The sequence below is a fragment of the Hyalella azteca genome, unplaced genomic scaffold (assembly GCF_000764305.2).
Source record: "Hyalella azteca isolate HAZT.00-mixed unplaced genomic scaffold, Hazt_2.0.2 contig2333, whole genome shotgun sequence".
Classification (NCBI taxonomy): domain Eukaryota; kingdom Metazoa; phylum Arthropoda; class Malacostraca; order Amphipoda; family Hyalellidae; genus Hyalella; species Hyalella azteca.
This window is the reverse complement of record NW_025932612.1, coordinates 40,558-61,604: the sequence shown is the minus strand read 5'-3', so window position 1 is coordinate 61,604 and position 21,047 is coordinate 40,558. Positions and strand designations below refer to the sequence as shown.

At 38.6% G+C, this 21,047-nt stretch overlaps 1 protein-coding gene across 1 annotated transcript; it reads left to right on the top strand.

The window, feature by feature from the left end:
- The first annotated feature begins 878 nt into the window (after positions 1–878).
- LOC108669285 lies at positions 879–8,173 on the top strand. The gene is made up of 7 exons (XM_018156591.2): positions 879–1,103; positions 1,542–1,579; positions 1,769–1,938; positions 2,253–2,420; positions 2,996–3,118; positions 7,034–7,202; positions 7,428–8,173. The coding sequence occupies exons 1-7, from the start codon at positions 988–990 to the stop codon at positions 7,595–7,597; spliced, it is 954 nt and encodes a 317-aa protein (XP_018012080.1). The 5' UTR covers positions 879–987; the 3' UTR covers positions 7,598–8,173.
- The last annotated feature ends 12,874 nt before the right edge of the window (positions 8,174–21,047 follow it).

Genomic DNA, 21,047 nt, shown 5'->3' with positions numbered 1-21,047 from the left:
CTAAAAAGGAACGTATGACGTAAAGCGGCCAATCATGGCATTATCCGGTGCTTATACTCATCTTAAAGCTTACTTTCTGACGCATCGATTGGTAGCAGAACCATCTTTCTTCCTCCATTTTTACGTACACCACGCCCCATGGAACCGGGGGCGGTGGGGGGCGGCCTTAACAAATTGCTAAGGCCGTAATTACGGGCGTGACTTCATATACTGCCAGCTGCAGCCAGATCTTTCAGTGCCCATCATGACAGCGAGGTGAGAGGTGTGCAGCCAGTCGCTCTATGCCTCCCTGACTTGGTTTGAGGCTTAATTACGGTATCTTGGCTACGTTACGACTCTTTTACGTCCCTTTACGTGCCGCGCGCCAGTTTTTTTGGGCGTGGTGAACACCGCCTACTGCTCTCACGGCAAACCTATCTCCTCCTACAGTTTTCAAGCTACAGCAATGAGACATATACCATTCGATTCGTAAAGACCATACCTATCGATTGTCACATCACTTTTTTGAATTTCTGTCTGGTTCGTTTTTTATATGGGGGAGAAGTGGGGGGAGAAGGAAAAATGAGAAAAATTGGGAAAAAACGCCATAAAAAAAACTTTGTGGAAAATGAAAAAAGTGATGTGAGAGTCGATAGGTATGGTCTTTACGAATCGAATGATAGATGTCTCGATGTTTTAGGATGATATTTGTAGGAGGAGATTTCTAAAGTACCCCTTTTTAGCCGTTTTCTATGAATTTCACGTTTTCTATCAATTTTTTCGAAAAATTCATATGAGCAAAATGTTCTTATTTTTACATTTTGCGTATGTATGTGAAGTTTCATGATGATCGGATAATAACTGTAGAAGTTTTTCCGGAGGGTAGCCGGTCCTCTTAAGTCCAACTTCGATACAAACATTGATGCTCCTTCTCAACACAGAAAACGGTCCATACATTCACATTGGAGCCAGCAAAGCCCAAATTGTATCCAATAATTGAATGTCGTCATGAGCATGACATCGTTCACTGACACACGCCTCCTGCGCGGCGGCATCAAGCGAACTCTACTTGTGGTCTCTATGACTCTCCTGGTCACCATCACGCTCGTGATTTTTATGGACACGTGAGTAACTTCTTAAAGATACTGTTTATTTAAATAAATTTAGCACAGATGGTTTGAAAAATTTTTTGAAAAAAACTACGAAATCAAACTAGCATACTCTTTACAGAAGGACTTAGGCGAATTAAAATTCCAAGCTTTCGTTGCATCTAGTGAAATTTAGAATTGAGGATTCACTCTATCGATTCATTTCCTGATTCTGAAGCTACCTATTCCACCCAAATATCCAATTGTAAAAATAGCACGCTCTTATACAAAAATGAATAGAATGTGTTACTTAATTATCATTTCAATCATGACATTTTGTTCAATAAGCATTTAGGTGCAAGCTTGACTAGCATTAAACATAATTCGCTCATAATGTACATAAATTTACGAGTAGCAGCAGTTTTCAAAATTAAGCCAACATTTTTCTTACAGATGATTGCCTTAATTTTTCAGATTCCTGCTGAAGTCCTTGCTAAAACGTCAATTTTTAGGTTAGTTTTCCTGTTAACTATCGACTAAAATATCAAATTATTGCATACAATGTAACCCAACAAACATACAACATGAAGTTAGGAGAGATTTTGCTAAAAAAGATTTGGTTTAGCTCGCTCAATTTGAGCCCAAAATATTTTCTATTTTCTAAAACATAGATTTGAATAATACTCAATCTTTTTTTATAGCTGACCACCCATATCGCCTGGGGTATCAGACGTCCGACCATCGCGTTGAAGCGAAAACTCCTGTCGCAGAGGAGCATAATACTTCCTCTAACAATTCCACCCTGAAACCAATTCTGGACTGGCACAATTTTTTCGAGTACATAGAAAAGGCGGCTGGTTGTAGTAAAATTGTGAGTAGAAAGCTAGCTTTCCTATGCTAACAATATATTTACGTTCATAAGGTCAACAAACTTCTCTTTTCTCGCGATGTTGTTTTTGATGATCGAGGGTGACCAAAGTACAGAGAAATCATGCTATTGACAGCGATTACATCATAAGATCAACAGTTTCAACTTCAATCTAAACCACAATCGACGCTATTCACGGATTGCACTCTCGCCTTTCTGAAATAAGATTAATGACATCAATTTTGAGATTGCACAATTTTTTACCAGAGAAGAAGTAAATATTTTAAAAATAAACTAAGCGTCATTCACACTTGCAGGAAATGATCGGAGACCAACCAAATGAAGGAACCACTGTTTTGGACGGCGTTAAGGCAGTTTGTTTGGACGACAAAGTCTCTCCCACACCCGGCTCCTGCATCGTACTTTCCTTCGGCATGGGCAACGAGTGGAGCTTTGAGGAGGCCATGGCGGAATACGGCTGCAAGGTGAGGATAGTTTCAGAAGAGGTTTCCCTGTGCGAATATGCAAAATTACGCTACCCTGATGTCTCGAGCACAAAAAGAAATATTAGCTAATTGCACGGTTGGCCTAATGGTCCCAATTGAACGTATAAATATGGTACAAAATTATTGCTGGTTCTTAAAATGAATTTATTTATCTGTATGCATAGCACTTCGAGAGAGTTCAAAGCACTTGCATGGGTGCCGTCGGGGGAATGCGCGTCGTTTGTTAAGAATGGCTTTTAGTTTTGACGCGCGTAAATCAACTACAGACTGCGTTATATTTGTTAACAAAGATCATTTAACATTTGAAATGTTGGTAAACGAATGTATCATACGTCTTACTCACCATCGATGGTCTTTTAAAGAAAAACATATGTATCGCCCTTGGCATGTGCTGCGTTCATAAACAGATGACTCTCATCTCGGAACATGTGAACTTTAAATGCTTTGCGCTCATTAACAATTTTCTTGTACCAGCGTTTATCGTCCTGAATAAACCTATTTTTGTTTGCAATTATTGTGTCTGAACAATATTATCAATATCAATTCCCAAGCAGGTGTACGCGTTTGACCCCACCATTGGGCAGCCAGCCCGCCTCAGTGGTCAAGACATCCACTTCCGCCCATTGGGCTTGGGGGGCGTAACTGGAGTTGCGTCGTTCCATGGAACTGAAATACCGGTAATCGAGATCTGTATCAAGAAGACGCATGCAGATTAATGACATTAGCGTGACAAATTAGCCGCTCTACTGGGTTTAGCCGCTAATTTTAGAGGTGAATCAGGTGTGAAGAGCCCACAATTTTTCGTTCCAATTTATGTCGCTCCGGAAGACATGGAGTCGATTTAGAGGTGTATTAGGTGCGAATCGGATCGGCCACTTACTGTATTCGGCTGCTATTTAGCGTTTCCTTTCGGAAGACGATTACCCTTTGGGCTGAATCTGTGTAATTGAACCGAAAAAAGCAGGTGCTAAGGCTGCCTCATGATGGCCCTTGTCGGACGCTGGTCAGGCTACCTTGGGATGGTCCTGCTCAGAGTGGGGGCAGTGGTTAACTGTGCGAACGATGATCATCTCCCGATTTATAAATGGCGTCTATGAATGTACAGTTGTACACGCCGTTTTCTCTTGCCACCATCCCGCACCCCTGCCGCAGTCCAGTAATGCCTCAACACATTACAAATGGTTAAAAAGGAATGTTGTATTGAGTAGCCATTGCTTTTCATAAGATCTGTACGACTTGAAAACAATTTAGTTATAAAGATCATTGCACTTGTACACGTTGAACAGAAAAAATGGACATTTAAAGTGCTTGTGGAAGTGCTCCATTGATTCCAAACTGCATGAAGATCACGATTCTGCAAGCCAGCGAAGTTAATTTTCCTACAATAGAAATGTTCAATTTTTGGCATACGTCTGCATGAGCGGCTATGAAAGTAGCTCCTGCAGAAATGCTCATACTTGAAATTTCCAAACAACACGACAGCTTTAGTGAAGATTGCTCATGAACGTTCTCGCTGCCATGTCGTGTGGGTGTTGACTATCGCATACCAGTAGAATGTATTGGAACTGGATAAAAAGCAACTTATTTGAATTCCCGGTTTCCCATAACTGTCGTATATTCCCCAATATTCTTTATTCTTTTGGATCAGTTACTGCAGTAACTTGATTGAAAGCTTAGTAACAGCTAAGAGCAGATCTGCAAGAACTGCCTACAACATTTCAAGGAGACATTTGCCCGAAGCTGAACATTTCTATTGTTGAATAAATTTTTAGTTCGTGAGCTTGCACAAGTAATCGTCACGCAATTTGGAATGAATGAAATAATTCCAAAGCATTCTACATTGAAGAAGCATTTTTTCCTCTTGAACGTCTTGAAAAACAAAGTCATATACACCAAATTGTTCTCAACTTGTATATCTAAGTGAAAGAGAAAAAACTATTCTAGTGAAAAGTTTTACAAGATTGACGCCACCTAAATGCTTCACTATTAGAATTATTCTACTGACGCATTTCTGACTAGCGGCAGCGGCTACTGTTTCGCCTAATAGGGGAGCGTCTGCCCAAAAAAATCTGGGATATCAACTGACGGATCGATTCAAAATTTGGTACACGTATGTAACACGGAATTCTTTTTTTTTGCTCCTGTGAATTTTTTGAAAAAATGAAAGAAAACGTGAAATTCCTAGAAAACGGCCAAAAAAGGGGTAATGTAGAAATCTATCTCCTCCTAGGATTTTCAAGCTACAAAATCGAGACACAGATCATTCGATGCGTGAAGACCATATCTACAACTGGAGGAAAGGGTTTTTTAATTTCTCATTTTTGTGAGTGTGGGGGCATTTTTTCCGAAATGTTTCGAAATTTTCCAATTTCATCCCCGCCCGCTCCCCTTTTTGCAAAATAAAATCCGAACTATAACGAAATTGGAAAAAAGCCTCCCTCCAGTTGTAGATATTTTATTTGCAAATCGAACGGTATATGTCTCATTGATGTAGCTTCAAAACTCTAGGAGGAGATAGGTTTGCAGGGACAATAAGTTAACTTTTCAGTAGGGCCCGACAATGTCGCGCGCGCCTCGAAAAAGACATTCAGGGGTGCAAGGTTGCAAGACTAAACGATATTTGAGCTCAATTTCTGTCAAGGATGGTGTGAACGACGGCACGAGAACCATCCCATACGACTGCAGACGGATAACTTAAGCACAGAGTATTCAGACTAGCTATTTAAGTGTGCTACTGGTAATTTAGGCCTATATTTAATGTTGAAGAACTCCACCACCCCTAACACTTTCGCGCCCTGACGTAAACGCATAAATCAACGTACAGAGATGGTTTTGGTACCGTTAGATGCATCAGAATGTAAGCTTTAAGATTAGCATAATAACCGAAAAAGTCAAAATTTTCGATTTTGGGGCAGACGCTCCCCTTAATTGGGTGCAAGGGGCGGCATGCATTCCCCCTCCTGCTGCATCTGAACGTGTAGGACTTTGGGCGCTTCATTTTCGACATGTGCTCTTGAAGCATTGAAGCATTTTAAAGGTGTTTGTTGAATCTTCGGCGTTATTGGAGGTGTAATTATCGCGTAGATCACGACTGTTTCACCTATCGCGTAGATTCAATTTCTTTAGCCGGCAACTGTAGTAAAATCTGTTCTAGTGTTACTTCCTCTTCTTTATTAGGCGACCTCTTGGAGTTTCTGCAAAAATTGAATGGAGTGAATAGATTGAGTGAAGAAAGTCGTGTTGCCTAAATCTTTCTGTATCTTCTTTATGTTTTCCGAATATTCATCGATTTTTAAACGCAATTTTTAACTACTCACTGTTTCTTTGCATCCATGTTTCTATGCACATCCCACAAGGGTGGTAAACCACGATACACCTCATTGAATTTATCAATAAATCTATTCCTGGTTTTCACGTTATACATGAAAATAAAACGTGGCTGACGAGTTCATCCCACGGCTAGAGGGCAACTGGCAAAATATTGAGCAAAGGACGGCTTAATAATATTTGATTTGCTCAATTCACTTACAAAAGTTTGAAATCACGCAATACATAACACCAATTTCTATTATTACCTACAAACGATCAATTATCAAGCTAAAAAATCTGTATTGCGCAGTAATATAGATCGTCTAAGAGCGCTTTTAATTCTTGTTTCGTTCCAACGCATAACTTTAGGAACGTCCACATGCACAAGCATTGTTTGCGTTTAAAGGGCAGTGCATGGCTTGTCATGCTCACTCTAACACCTCAGCCTGCGTCTGAACAGAGTTAGCATGGGGTTCAGCCGCTTATTTAGGGTGCCATTCGACTCTTGTACTTTTGTTCAAAAATCTATCCTGAAAGCTTTTAATTAGCGGCAGAATGTAATATGTAGCCAATACGCCCTGAATCGTCTTTAAGCCGAATGTAGCAAGCCTCTACAGCATTTAAGAGGTATCCGAAGAAAGATTGGGTACTTGGTCAAGCCGCTTCCAAATTTATTCTGATTAACAATCATAACGAATGAGAGATTCGAATATGCTCATCATCACGTATTTCAGCATAGAATATAAGCTCGTTCATGTGTGAGTGTTTTTCTTCCATTTCAGCTGAGCTCATTTGGAAAGAATCCCACACTGGTTGATTGAAAGTTTTAAGTCTTTTAATAAAAATTAAAATATGAGAGAAACCTATAAGCAGTTTTTTTCACTGTATGTACACTCATAATTAACTGTGCGCTTTATCGCTTCTCTCTTGAACGGTAGATTCTGAATGAAAGCAAATAATTGTAGCTAACTGGTGAATAATATAAACAGTACTTTTTTCTCAGTCAAAAGGTTCGATTGCGCCGCATCAGACCTGTTATCACATTCATGGCATGCCCCCAACAGTGACCGCCTTGCATGCCTATGATCATAACTCAATTTCTGACGAGCTCGACTCAATGGTTACTTGTGTTTCACGCATAGCTTTCCTGTTAAACAGATAATTATAATCGATCGAGTCAGGCTTATCATGCTATTACATTTCTCGTAGTGTTAAAAACTGTTAATCTAACTTAAAATTGTATTACTCATTTGATATATTTTGAGCTCTACATTATTGTACAGGTATGCACATATCGGGATATTTTGAAGTTGATCGACTTGGAGAAGAGCGTCATTGACTACCTCAGGATCGACATCGAGGGCTTCGAGGTGGATTTTTTTCGCAACATCCTTAACGACGATGTCGAACTTCTGGCCAACATCAAGCAGATCGGCATGGAGATCCATCCACGTAAGAGATGTAAAAAGTAATAAGGTCAAAAAGAGATAGTTGGATCAAAGCCGAATATTCAAGTGACCGACCGAGAAATTTCACGAAGTGATATGAATTTATGTGAAGATTTATCCACAGATCAATTGTCGTTTTGGAAAAAAAGAGTATTGATTCAAAATAAATTCAATAACCTTAAGTAAACTTTCCTTCATTCAAAAATTACATTTGCGTTGCCTTGTGCAGTGGCGTCAGAGACCCTGAGAGACCTTATGTGGAGCCAAATTCGTCAGCTACGAAGCCTGCATTTCTCACAGGTGTCCAGTTTACCAAACATGGGCTGGACTTATACCTTTGAGAACAAAACTGGTTCTGCATTTTATGAAATGCTTTGGGTTAATGAAAAGTTCCGGTAGTAGTTTTGGTTTCCAGTGAGTATAAATATCTTCGGTGGCAACGTGTTACGAGTTCGAACTTTCAAAATGGGTTTCCTTGCGGCATCTAAACTTTTTGTGAGTAAATTAATTTTTTTGGTAGGCTTTCTACCAGCAGATAAGTCTCGTCGACCTTGGCAGGTAGCTCATTTAGAATTACAAAACTCCGATTTCAAACCTCCTCTTCCGCGCGACCTACCCTCTTATGTGAAACGCCGAAGGAAAAAATCATGACAGACAATAGGGAGCAGCAGCACCTAAGGCGGTTTGAACTGAAACCTCAGCACCGACAACTTCTGCGGCGGTGTTAATAGCAAACGGTATTGATTTCGTCTTTCTTTTGGCTTCTTTGGCTGTGAAGAGTGGAGGCCACTGCTGAATGAGTACATTCAAGGAGTAACGTCATCGCTTCCGCCTGTCACGGTGGACGGCGGCCGACGAAGAATTTTATGCTTACAATTTATTTATTCAGCAAACATGATTGCATAGCAATTTTCACAGGACGAACGATGCAGATTTCTTGCCAATGGGGTGCTTGATATCAGGACAGTATAAACACTTTACAGTACAACAATTTATAACCATCATATTGATAATTTACATAAATGCGTTGGAACCCTATAATGAAAGATTTTATCTATTTTCCAAATTAGAAGATTCGATCAAACTTTCGCATACTAATTTACCATTGTTACTAAACATTCGTGTCTATGTTTGCACCTATGAAAATCTGACAAGTTTTTTAATGACACAGTTGTTGTCCGCACCTCGTCCATTCCTATTGATAAATAATTTATAAACAAATTTTTGAACACCTTAGTTTTCATTATTACCTCTGTCCTTATTTGGGACTTTTTGTAGATGAACATCCGTAGTAAAGTTCCATCAACAATTTTGCAAATTAATTACACTCCATATTCAACTATTTTGAAACTAAAACAAAATTTTTAACATCAAGTCTAACTTCCAGTGATACCAAAGTTTCATTACAAAAATGAGAAAAGTCAACAAATTTCCCTTTAAATTAGAAATATAAATCAAGAAGAATAAATTTCCATCCAAAATGCATCCCTTACCACCACATTCGTCGTTCTGACGCAAAACATAGTTTCCAGCGCTTGCAGCAGAGATTAAAATCTTCAGATTTATCCACTGCTGTGTTGCTCCAGCACGCGTATTGCTTCATTTAACAACATGAAAAAGGAATTTGAAGACATAGAAGAGGGCACAGAAATTTATCATATCATTATGAAGTTAAACATTTCGGAGTCCAGCTCCATCGCCAGTTCGACAACCTAAAATAAAATACTATCATTGTATTATACAATTAAAATCACTTGTTTGCTTAAATCGCAAGTTAACCAGGAATTTAAAAGCAAAAACAATACCACAAAAATTCACCATATCTTTATAAGAGAAAACATTTCGGAGTCCAGCTCCATAGTCAGTTCACAAAATTCAGTTCAGAAGAATTTCAGTCCTAGAAACACAAATACAATCAATTAGTAAAGTAAAAGGCACTGTTAGGTTTTTAAAACGGAGAATAAGTAAAAAAAACACGAAATTAACGCGAGTAAACGGCCGATCTATTTACTATTTCAAGAGAAACGGAGCTAAAAGCGGCATTTAGACTAGGCTTGTGCTTAAATATAAATAGGGGTTCTAAAATGCGTAGATCAATAACACCGGATGCGGAAGCTAGAGTTTTAAAATCAATATCGGATACAAAAGTGTTGCACTGCCCACTGCAGAATGAGGTGGATGTGCAAGTAGGTTCCTCGTCCTATAACTCCTGCCTTTATGCCCAGCCAGCCTAGTATAGAAATTGCGTAACGTCATACCGACGTACGCTGCTGCGCACTGCGCACAATTATATCTGTAGACTAGCCTACAGAAAACCTAACAGTGCCTTTTACTTTACTATACTAATTGACTGTATTTGTATTTCTAGGAGTGAACTTCTTCTGAACTGAATTTTGTGAACTGACGATGGAGCTGGACTCCGAAACGTTTTCTCTTATAAAGATATGGTGAATTTTTGTGGTATTGTTTTTGCTCATAAATTCCTGGTTAACTTGCGATTTAAGCAAACAAGTGATTTTAATACTTATATCCAATCAAAATACGGTGAAGATGAATACCGCTGTTTTAGAAAATACTGCGACCTACTCCGCAAAGCTGTGCAGACTTCATTGGACATAAATTTTTTAGTGAAATGCAAAGTGTACGGTGTAATTCCACAGTTTCTGAGGTTTTGACTTTACAAACGCTGCCCTCATACATCTTCATTTTACAAGTCATGGCAGAGCAAGCTCCTCGATCTGACGTCTAACTGAAGCATTCAAGAAAACTACCCGCCAGATCCATCAGAAGAAACTTGATAACTTAGGTATTCATAATGAAATTCATTTGCGTAATCCTGATGAAGTCGTTTCCAACTATAGTTCATACAGCCTGGAACCTCAAACCAAGTTCTGGCTCGCTTTGGGCTTGATTTCTGTCTGCCTGTTTTTAAATTGGATTTCTATAAGATTTTTTTAGCTTTTGAAAGACTTGTTCTTAGCATAAAAAATGTTTCTATTACCAACCATCAGGAATTTCTTGGCAATTTCCAAAGTTTTGCTTACCATCATTTTTATGGTTTTTAAACCTTACAATATTTTCTCATCTGCTTTTCAGCCGCTTGATTTCCTTTTATTGAAAGACTTGGCCAAAGATAAGGATATTAAAATTTGTAAGCCAGATGTAAAGGAGGTAGTATTAGTTGAGCGCAATCGTTATAACAGTAGCCTTACTAATCTGATCTCCGACCCTTCTAAATTTAAAGAAATTGTTGATCCAATCGCTAAAATAGTTTTGAAAATAGCGGACAAAATATTACGAAAACTTAAAGATTCCGCTGTACTATCATTTGAAACTTACTTTCAACTTCATGTTTCTGGCTCTGGCCCGGGTATTTTGTATGGTTTGCCCAAAATTCATAATCCAGATTTCAATATGAAATTTCAATTCCACCTAATTTTTGCTGCTTATAATACCCCTAGTTTCGAACTTGCAAAATTTTTGGTTCCACTTTGAACTGATTTGCGACCAAACAATATACTGTGGAAAACACTTTTAGGTTCGTAGATCGCTTGAAGAGTGTTACCAATGTTCAGGAATTAACTATGGCCTCTTTTGATGTAAAAAATTGATTCACCACCCAATTGGCATGGTGCTGTCTTCTGGATTTTAAGCCAATTTTCTATAACCGATAGGTTGATGATACCTTTTCGATTTTTTAAGCATCCTTCACATGTGGGCCTGTTCTTTGACTATCTTAATCTCCAACATCTCTAAGTCTACCAAGTTCAACATGGAGCTTGAATCAAACAATATTTTGTCTTTCCTTGATTGCAAAGTTACAAAATCTGATGGCCGTTTCCAAACTTCTGTTTTTAGAAAATCGACCTTTACCGGCTTAAGCATCGATATATGTCTTAATTCATTGTTTAAAGATGTCAATGACCTTGTCATTGGTTTTAGCCGCAATTTTTACAAATCTCTTCTTGAATTATTGTGCTAATCTCAATTTTTGTATTTGCTGGTAAATTTTACAGAAAATTTACGGTTTGGGCATGGGGCTTCCACTCGGCCCTACCTTTGCCAATATATTCATGTGTTTTCATGAGGCTATATGGTTGGCCAATTGTCCTCTGGATTTAAGCCAATTTTCTATAACCGATATGTTGATGATACCTTTTTGCTTTTTAAGCATCCGTCCTTCACATGTGGGCCTGTTCTTTGACTATCTTAATCTCCAACATAAGTCTATCAAATTCACCATGGAGCTTGAATCTAACAATATCTTGTCTTTCCTTGATTGCAAAGTTACAAAATCTGATGGCCGTTTCCAAACTTCTGTTTTTAGAAAATCGACCTTTACCGGCTTAAGCACCACCAGCTTTTTTAGCTTTTGTTCCTTTCGCTTCAAATTAAATTGGATCCAAGCATTGATAAACCGCGGCTTTCGCATTTGCTCTACTTTTCTAGCCATGCACTCTGAATTTGAATTGTTGCACAATATCTTTTCACAAAATGGCTTTCCCTCGCACCTGGTGTTTACCCAAATTAAAAAGTTTATGGCAAAGCAATATACTGCAGTTGTTCACATTTGTGACAAGAGGAAAGTTCTTCAATGTTTTTTCCCTACTTTGGGCCCGCATCTGAGGCTATGTCAAAGAATTAAAAGTTTTATTTGCTAAATAATCTTCCGGATGTAAATCTTCATGTGTTGCTAGTTAACAATTTTAGAATCAACTCGTTTTTCAGGTTTAACCTGAACCTACCTGTTCTTATGCGATCGTCACTAGTCTAAAGATATAGTTGTGCGCAGTGCGCATCAGCGTACGTCGGTATGACGTCACGCAATTTCTATACTAGGCAGGCTGAACATAAGGGCAGGAGTTATAGGACGGGAAACCTACTTGCACATCCACCTCATTCTGCTGTACGTGTTCATGCCATGCAGTGCAACACCTGTATCCGATAGTGATTTTAAAATTCTAGCTTCCGCATCCGGTGTTACTGATCTACGCATTTTAGAATCCCTATATATTCAAGCGGAAGCCTAGTCTTAATGCCGCTTTTAGCTCCCTTCCTCTTGAAATAGTAAATAGATAGGCCGTTTACTTGCGTTAATTTCATGACTTATACGTATATTTATTTGCCGTTTTAAAACCTAACAGTGCATTTTACTTTACTAATCGATTGTATTTGTGTTTCTAGGACTGAACTTCTTCTGAACTGAATTTTGTGAACTGACGATGGAGCTGGACTCCGAAACGTTTTCTTTTATAAAGATATGGCGAATTTTTGTGGTATTGTTTTTGCTTTTAAATTCCTGTATTATTCAAAATTAAAATGCATATATTGAAACCTAAAATTAAGGTATAAAACTCAAATCAACCCAAATAAGACAGCAAAACTTGCCTATCAGCTAACAATCTCAAATGGATGGGAACTGAGAGAGGAATTCAAACTAGGCTTCTGCTTGAAAATATAAAGGCTCTAAAATTCGTAAGGTAGAAAGACCGCTAGTAGAAGTTGATTTTTTGTAGTCGCTGTCGGGCACCGGAATACTGTACTTCTCGGCATGAATTCTAACTGCTGAATGAGGGGGATGTGCAAGTAAATTTCCTGCTCGATAACTCCTTCCTCTATGCTCAGCAACTCTAGAATAAAAGTTGCGTGACGTCATACCGACGTACGCTGATGCGCATTGCGCACAACTGATATTGTAAACCAGAGACGCTCGCATTAGTCACGGAGTGTATTTTTATACTTGAAAAAAAAGCTGATCTTGAAATCATTCACCAATCATATCCGGAAATGGACATTTAGAAAGTACTTCATGAATAAAACTTTCAAATATTTAGACATGGTTTGCAAATGCTGGGCCGAAACATGGGAATGAACAGTAAACAAAGTATCTATTTTCACATTGGGGAGCAACCTCAGTATCTTATCCAGGCATAAATTTCTTGATTTAATTAGTAAACATCATGTTAGACGTGAACCCATTATTGAGAAGTTATTGAGCAAAATTTAAAATTTAGAGTGCATGGTATGGAAGGTTGAGCAAATACGAAAATCTTGGCGTATTAGTGTTTGAATACAATTTAATTTGTACGAAATAAATAAAAACTAAAGAAGCTGGTGCTTAAACCGGTAAATGTTGATTTTCGGTAAACAGAAATCTGGTAATGGCTATTAAATTTAGTAATTTTGCAATCGAGGATAAACTAACTTTGGCGGATTTAGGTTCCAAAGTGAATTTATTGACTTATGTTGAGGTATAAGATAATCAGAAACAGCTACACATGAGAGGGATGCTTATATATTAGAGATCGATCAGGAGTGCTTATTAGGAGGATGCCTAAATATTAGAGATCGATCAAGATTGATCGAAAAAATGCAACTGATATATTGTACAACTTGCGGCGTTTATTATACGATTCACGTCGTGACCACAATTCATATAGCAGTCTTCCAGTTAGTGAAAAGCGAGCCTGCAGTTGCTCCAGGCCGTATTGGAACAGCAGCTTGGGATACGCTTGCTGCTGGTCCATTGCTGTCGCCTGGGTCTACGATGGTGGATGATGCAGATTTTGTACCCAGTCACGACGTACAAGATGAAGGTCTTAAATGTTTCCAACTTTGAGTAATTATGGTATTGAATAATTTTTAATCGTCAAAATTTAATGTGTTTTATTGATGAATTTCGTGTTGGAGCTCAGTTTGTAGATGCTCAAAATTTGAATACAAAATAACTAGTATTTTGAAACGTCCTGCATTTACTGCCTGCTCTTCAGTTTGCAAACTAAATTTGAAAAGTTTATGCATTTCATTTCTAACGTATATATATATATTTTCATTGATGCCAGCATATTCTGTATGTGTATCCACGGATAATCAGAATTATTATAGTCACGCCTACACGATTCATTCATTCGCGTGTTATGATAACAATACGAAGATTTAGTTTTGCTTGAGAAACATCCCTTTGTTTATTGATTGCACAACTGCATATATGAGTTTATTGCTCCCTCTTCCCTCCTCCCACACGTTCCAGTCGATCCGTTCCCAGAAGGTTAAGGATTCCTCGACGACCTCGACGACGATCGCTTCTTTGCCAAAAATTATTTCTCAAACCAAATCAACGACAATCAACTGAACCTGTCCTCTTGATCGGGACCAAAGACATATAGGATTAAACATAGAAAATCGAGCACAGACACCCTAATGGCCGACTCTATGCATATAAAATATCATTTCGTGACCATAACTCATAAGACTTACCAAAACCGCGCTGGATTTTCCTCAGTTGCCGATGAGAATCTGCCATCGACAAATGGACGTCCAAAAAAGCCACCTAAGTTTTATGAGTACTCATTCGACGTCTGATGATCCCTCTAGACTTTCGATCAAGTCGTACCATATTTTAGATGAGCTTTGCCACGAGGCTCCGTTGGGCAAAAGTCACCACTAATCATTGTTTTCAGTATTTAGTGCTATACAGAAAAGATGCTCCGGAAGCGTGATCGTTTGAACTTTGCGAAAGGCGACAATGTTAAACTGTGTGATGCATTGAATGCGGCGAATTTTTCGGACTGTATTAAGGACATGAATGAGGCTGAGTCATGGTCATTTATCCTAGGCACGGTTATGTCTGGAGTTGATGCATGTGTGCCTAAGATTACGCTCGAATGAGTCAAAGAGTCCCAGTGAATGAACAATACTGTTATAGCTTCGCATAAGACCAAGAAGCAAGCCTACAACCGTTATTTACGACCTCGATGCTGATTATAACTTATACGCAGGAGTTCGAAATCAAGCTAAAAAAATCTGTCGCAGTGAAATTTTTAGAAAAAAATATTGCCAACTTCACCTCGAGATGAACAATGAACAGCAAAATTACAGTATGAGAAGATATGGTTGCAAAGAGAGAGTAATGATTGAAAAGACTGGTGTGAAAAAAATTTGGTAGTTTATGTCGACAAGAAGCTTAAATTTTCTAAGTATATTGAAACGAAAGCTCAAATCCAACAAACTTCTTGGACTGTTCAGAGGCTCTTGCGAGTTCCTAGATGCAGAAGCGATGAAGCAGTTGTTTGTTGCTGTCGTGCGCCCGAATCTAGAGTTTGGAAACGTTGTGTGGTCACCGAGACTTGAAAAGGACAACAATTTAATAGAAAGTGTTCAAAGACGTGCAACAAGTAAAATTCCAGGTTTGAAGGGAAAGTCCTATGTAGAAAGATGAAAGATTATGAAGCTTCCAAGCCTCTGTTATCGACGACCGAGTGGGGACCTTATTGAAGTATACAAGTATACTCATGGTTTATTCAAGGTCCCAGAAGGATTACTAAAATTTGAAAGAAGAACCAACAACAGGGGTCACGGCTATAAACTAAAAAAACTGCGTTGCACCTCATCCACGCGACACTTCTCGCTTCGAATTACCGCATGTGAAACAGTCTCCCTGATAGCATCGCTGACGCCCCGAGTATAAACGCGTCCAAGAACAGACTGGATAAAGCTATGGAGAAATATATGTTCAGACTTGAAATGCCTTTCGCCATATCGAACCTGGTGGAAGTCTGTAGTAGCTATTTCAAACTGTCGTCAGTTTGGAAATGATCCGGTGAAAGGACCTGCTTTTAGATCTCCTGTGAACTAGTCACGAAAAGTACAAAAATCGGCGACAGGCCACATCAGGCCTATTCTTCAGCACCGAAATCACTTTGATGTGATATTTGTTCGATCAATAGGCAATTGCATTGGGAAAAAAGACGTCGTCAGTCGTCAAAGACGAGTGACGTCTTTGAGGTCAAAATTATGCGAGTCGTTAAAGACGAATTGATGATTTAAAAGCGGAAACACATTCAGGGCATTTTTAAAGTCAAAAACTATAGTAACGTACTAAACATAATCCCAACAAACACCACCATATCACGGGTGGATAGCTAAAGGCCAGCATAGCCCAAGTCCACAGTGCGATTCATATACCTTCCCGAGAGTAACGCAGCCGGTCATTTTCACGGCTTTCGACACAGAGCGCCCACCACAACAGCGCCGTTCAGCCACAGGCACTGGTTCACAGCGCCGGAGCACAACTGGCCGGAGCGCAGCAGGCCCTACATACAACGCCTTACCCCGGCCCTACTCCGAACCTAAACTAACCTAACCTAACCTAACCTAACCTAACCTGTAGCGGTAGGGCCTGTTGCGCTCCGGCCAGTTGTGCTCCGGCGCTGTGAAGCAGTAGCTGTGTTTTTTAAAGTTGGAGTGGTGATATGAGTCACTTACACACAGCTCATTGATCTGAGGCTATGTGTAGATGATGCATGCTGATGGTTGGCGTTGGGCCCAGGGCCTGTTTACGAGTTAATTTTGTTACCCACGGCTCCGCTCCCCATATCACAATGAGTGCTAAACGATGGTTTCTTTATTTTTAATACAAAAGTAACATCCAAAAAATTGGAAAGGGAATTTTCATGCATTTTAAATGAAAATACATCTTTTACAGAGGACATGGAACAGCCATAGAGAGATCGAGAAATATGGACTTCACCATAACATCATCAATAATCAAGGCAGTAATGCTCCCTAATCAGTAATGCATGAACTAGATCGATAACTTATCACATGATCACACTACAGCATAACAAAACTTTTCTGGCTCAATTATACTTAAATGGCAAATATTACCCCATCTGACGATATGTCAGCCTTGCTTGTGGCAAAGAAAGATTAGCAGGAAGATGTATGCGAGGAAGTCTCTGTAGAAAAAATATGAAACAAGCATCAAATGAGCCTAGCCTGTAGCGGGTAGCCAATCGAATTTGACTCTGGTCAGCATCTGGATTGCGGGCGTCTACAGCACGCCCAGCGCATAAATTAACGGCTCTATGTCTATGCTTTACGATCTGGTTGTACGAGCGAAATAAGTGCCTGAATAGAATTTGATCCATTCCCTGGCGATCGTGGGTCGAGCGGGGCTCGTGTAATTGGCACCTGATAGCTTCTGAGCGGACACAGCCGAATCTGAAAAGTGCATTGAAAAATGACCCCGCGGTTCCACCCATTATACGGCGGGAGGAGGAGGAGGAATTTGTATTTCTGCACGCTATATATATGCAGCCTAGTGTTACTCGCCTAATTTAAGACTATGCATCAAGGCACTCAGCCTCGATAGTCACCTATGGCGTTTCTTCTCTATGAATTGGTCCACTAACTCCCCTCATAAATAAGATACAAGTCTAAAATACGGAATGTTTCCTTGGCTAATTATTTTCAATTTGCAGACATTAAGAAAAATTATGTAAACTTTTCATTTCAACTTCTCAGGAAGGATAAAATTTTACACCCGATGTTAGAAAAGCGTGCGACTACCATTTCTCGATGTACGCCGGTTTCACTATTTATTCTTCATTGATTGCTATGCAAAACATTTCTAAATAATTTTTCTGATATTAGATATAAGTACTTAAAGCCAAATAGGTAAGTGAAACTTCTGTGGATTAAAGCAAGAAATGACCTTTCGTTGGCGCACTTTCCTGACGGCGCAGGCAAGAAATCTTCTGTTCACGGTAAACACTCCTTTTTCCCTGCCCATTCGTGGTCTCTTCCAATCTCTCAAAGTCCTTGTCTGGGCTGCGGTGGCTTTTAAATGGTCAAGACTACAATAAACGTTTTCAAGAATTGCCAATAATACGTAAATAATGTTAAGCTTGTCATATATGAGCGTCAAGCGTTAGGATGATTAAGAGATAATCGTAAATTTGTTTTTAAATATGAAGAGAATGAATGCATGGACAACTCAGGATAAAATTTTCCATTTGCTACCACATGAACGATTATTGTAATGCAAATCATTGAATTAAATGAGCTAGAATATAGCATATTAAATTCTATACGTTCATGATTCTATGCAATCAGTGGCGTATTCCAGTATACGTATGTGAAGATTTTCCGTGACAGAAATTCATTAAATACTGTTAAGAAATGGAGTTGATTTCATGTGAATTCTATTCCTGTAAAAATTTTTATCAATGATAAAAAGTAGCCCGTAACAATATATTGAACATCAGTTAATAATTTGTAATATTAATATCAGATTAAACCACTGACTAAACTAAACTAGGCTATTGTCTCGAGTTTACACGCAGTTTGGTCTATAGCATAGCGCGGAGTTCAATAGTCTTTATTGGCAAGATCTTCCATCAAATCAAATCAAGTTATACGACAGAATCTCCAATTCATATGTCATAGTCAATGGCTATAAAGTGATCACATTGCGATTTCATTTTTTTAAATTGGGGTCAAGACATGTGGCGACATAAGCGCCCACCAGCCAGGGCCTATACTTTCAAAAAAAGTTAAGAGATCGTTAGTTCATCCGCCAATAATTGACGGCCTTTCAAGCAAATTCCACCAATCATAGACAAGAAAATAGAGCGTAAGTACATATATTCACTTAGCGAGTTTTGAAAGTATGGCCCCTGATCTCTGTCAGAAATGCGATTTCATTATATACGTGCCTAAATGATCAGTCTCAGTCAGTTCTTAAGTATTATTATTTCTGATGTGTAGGATTGCAGATTTAGAGTGGGCTGGACTTTAGATTATTCTCTTCAAATTCGTCCCTGAAGAAGTTTCCTTACTCAAGTGTTTAACCACGTGGACTGGTTTATCACTCTGAGAACTAGAGAAGCGCAGCTCGCTATTATGTTATAAGATATCGCGGATCTCTCGCGTTGAATCGTTAGATTGATCAGTTAATAGTTCAAATAGTTTCATGTATTGTGTTCTTTACCAATGCAAATTTTGCTTCCTGTTTTTTTTTCATGTAAATTCTTGGTGTAGGTTAATGTTTGAAGTATCCGCATGAGTCAAAACGAACCCGATGAGGACAGCCTTCGTTGCACTTATGAAAAGTTTATCTATCCCTTATGGTAAACTTATTGTACCGTGTTGTGGCACCGCTCCACCACGAAAACCAGTCAAAATTGAATGAACAATTTGTTTGAGATTTTCAAATTCCTTAAAATTTATCTTCTATTTTGCTGCCGATACAAGTAAACTTTCAATTTGATTGCAAGATTTATAAAAATCACCGAATGTATGCTTCATGGCTTAAACTTGTTAAAAACAATACAAGAATCTGAAGAATGAATACGATTCTTAAATCAAAGATTTTTTTCGAGCACTGGCAAGGTTTGACGTCTCTTCTCCCACGCCACGCGAACTAGAGTTCGCAGAAGACCCGGATCAGCTTCTTGACGCTGATCAAGTGGCTGTTGGTCGTTCCCATATACGACACATAAGTGTTAATCTAAGTATCCCGCAATATTTCTCACAATAAAAGTAATTATTTTAGCAGTGCCTTTTTTTTGATGTTGTGAGAAATTTAGCAATTTAACTTTGTAGTGCTGCCTACATAGATGAGGTGCAATGAAGTTTTAAATGATGTTGTCACACACAATTTACGAAACGAAATGCATTAGCAATTTAGTAAAAATGTGCCAAGTTGAACTCAGAGTTTTAGGATTGAAGTAATACTGAAATTTTTTTTATATCTTTAAGCCTAATTATGTTCAAGAGGCATTGGTGATCTGGCATGTGGTTCACTAAAATCAAATAAGAACTTTCTTAGAGCCAAGATGCAAGTCATGAAATGTCTTATTATCCCGATCTCATGGTAAGTGAAGAAATGAAGCTCTGTTTGCTTGCTCATAGAAAGTAATTTGTTGTGCGCTCGAATGTCAGAATTGCAGAAAATATAATGTTTATTGTAAAAAGTTTTAAATTTGTACTTTTACTTTATTATTACATACATTCGTGCTCTAATACCTCCATCAATTGGATGTGGAAGGACTCGTGAATTCACCCATGATTTTTTAAATTTAAAATTTTGCGTGCACCTAACGTGCGTATGCCTAACGTATTGCGATCAGTGAGCTGGTATCGAAGGACTGCATTTTTACAAAATCAATTGATGAAATGGCCATAGGAGGGCCACTGCAAACGCTTCACTGAAATGGCATGATTCCAAGCGACACATGAGAGCACCGCACAGATGCCGCTCATTGCCATGCTGTCGAGACGAAACCTATCGTCGATTCAACGCCAATGAGTGACACTATCAAAAACGGTCTTCCCATCACTGCCGTTGAACCGATGCGGCATCCACGCAGCAGCAAATTGGCATGCAGCCGAGGTAATGTTGGCACAAATTTTTGACTGGGTAGCTGGATTCATAATAGGAATATTTTGACAGTTAATTGTGTGCTTAATCATTTTAAATAATATTTTAATGCCTTCATGCAAATAAGATTCGTCACAAGGAAATTCCATTTTTGAACTTTGATCTGTATGAATTAAGCTGGTTTTCAATATGAAGAAACTTTTCATTGTTTCGTCAACCTCTTACCAGTGAATGATTGATAATTTAATAGTAAGATTTCGTTTAAACCTCATGCATTTATTCTGCCGGACGTTATTCGTGTGAAAATTATCATCGAAATATAAGTACATTTAGCCCGCTATCTATTTTCTCATAATATATTCATTTGATTCTTCGAGGTAAGTCACCGATTGTTGTAAATATAACCTGAGTACTGGAATATAGAAAAACCGAACTATAAAATAATAATTCCAATAAACACACACGTGTATAGGTGAGTTTCTCACAGATCATTTCAGAAGCTGCAAGCTGCCGAAGCATTTCGTTGGTCTGCAGATTTTTTCGAGACAAAACCATAAAATTTTTTGAGGTTCTCAAGGTTCTATAAAAAGATTTTTTAACACCAAATAAATAAAGAAATTAATTAAATAATTTATTTACAATGATTATTCACAGTAATTACCTTAAAAATTAATTACCGTCAAA

What these genes read in the sequence shown, in the direction of transcription:
- LOC108669285 (XM_018156591.2), top strand. Translation starts at nt 988, where the DNA reads ATGAGCATGACATCGTTCACTGACACACGCCTCCTGCGCGGCGGCATC. An exon ending in TGGCGGAATACGGCTGCAAG is followed by an intron (nt 2,421 to 2,995) that starts GTGAGGATAGTT and finishes ATTCCCAAGCAG; the next exon opens with GTGTACGCGTTTGACCCCAC. An exon ending in CGGCATGGAGATCCATCCAC is followed by an intron (nt 7,203 to 7,427) that starts GTAAGAGATGTA and finishes TGCCTTGTGCAG; the next exon opens with TGGCGTCAGAGACCCTGAGA.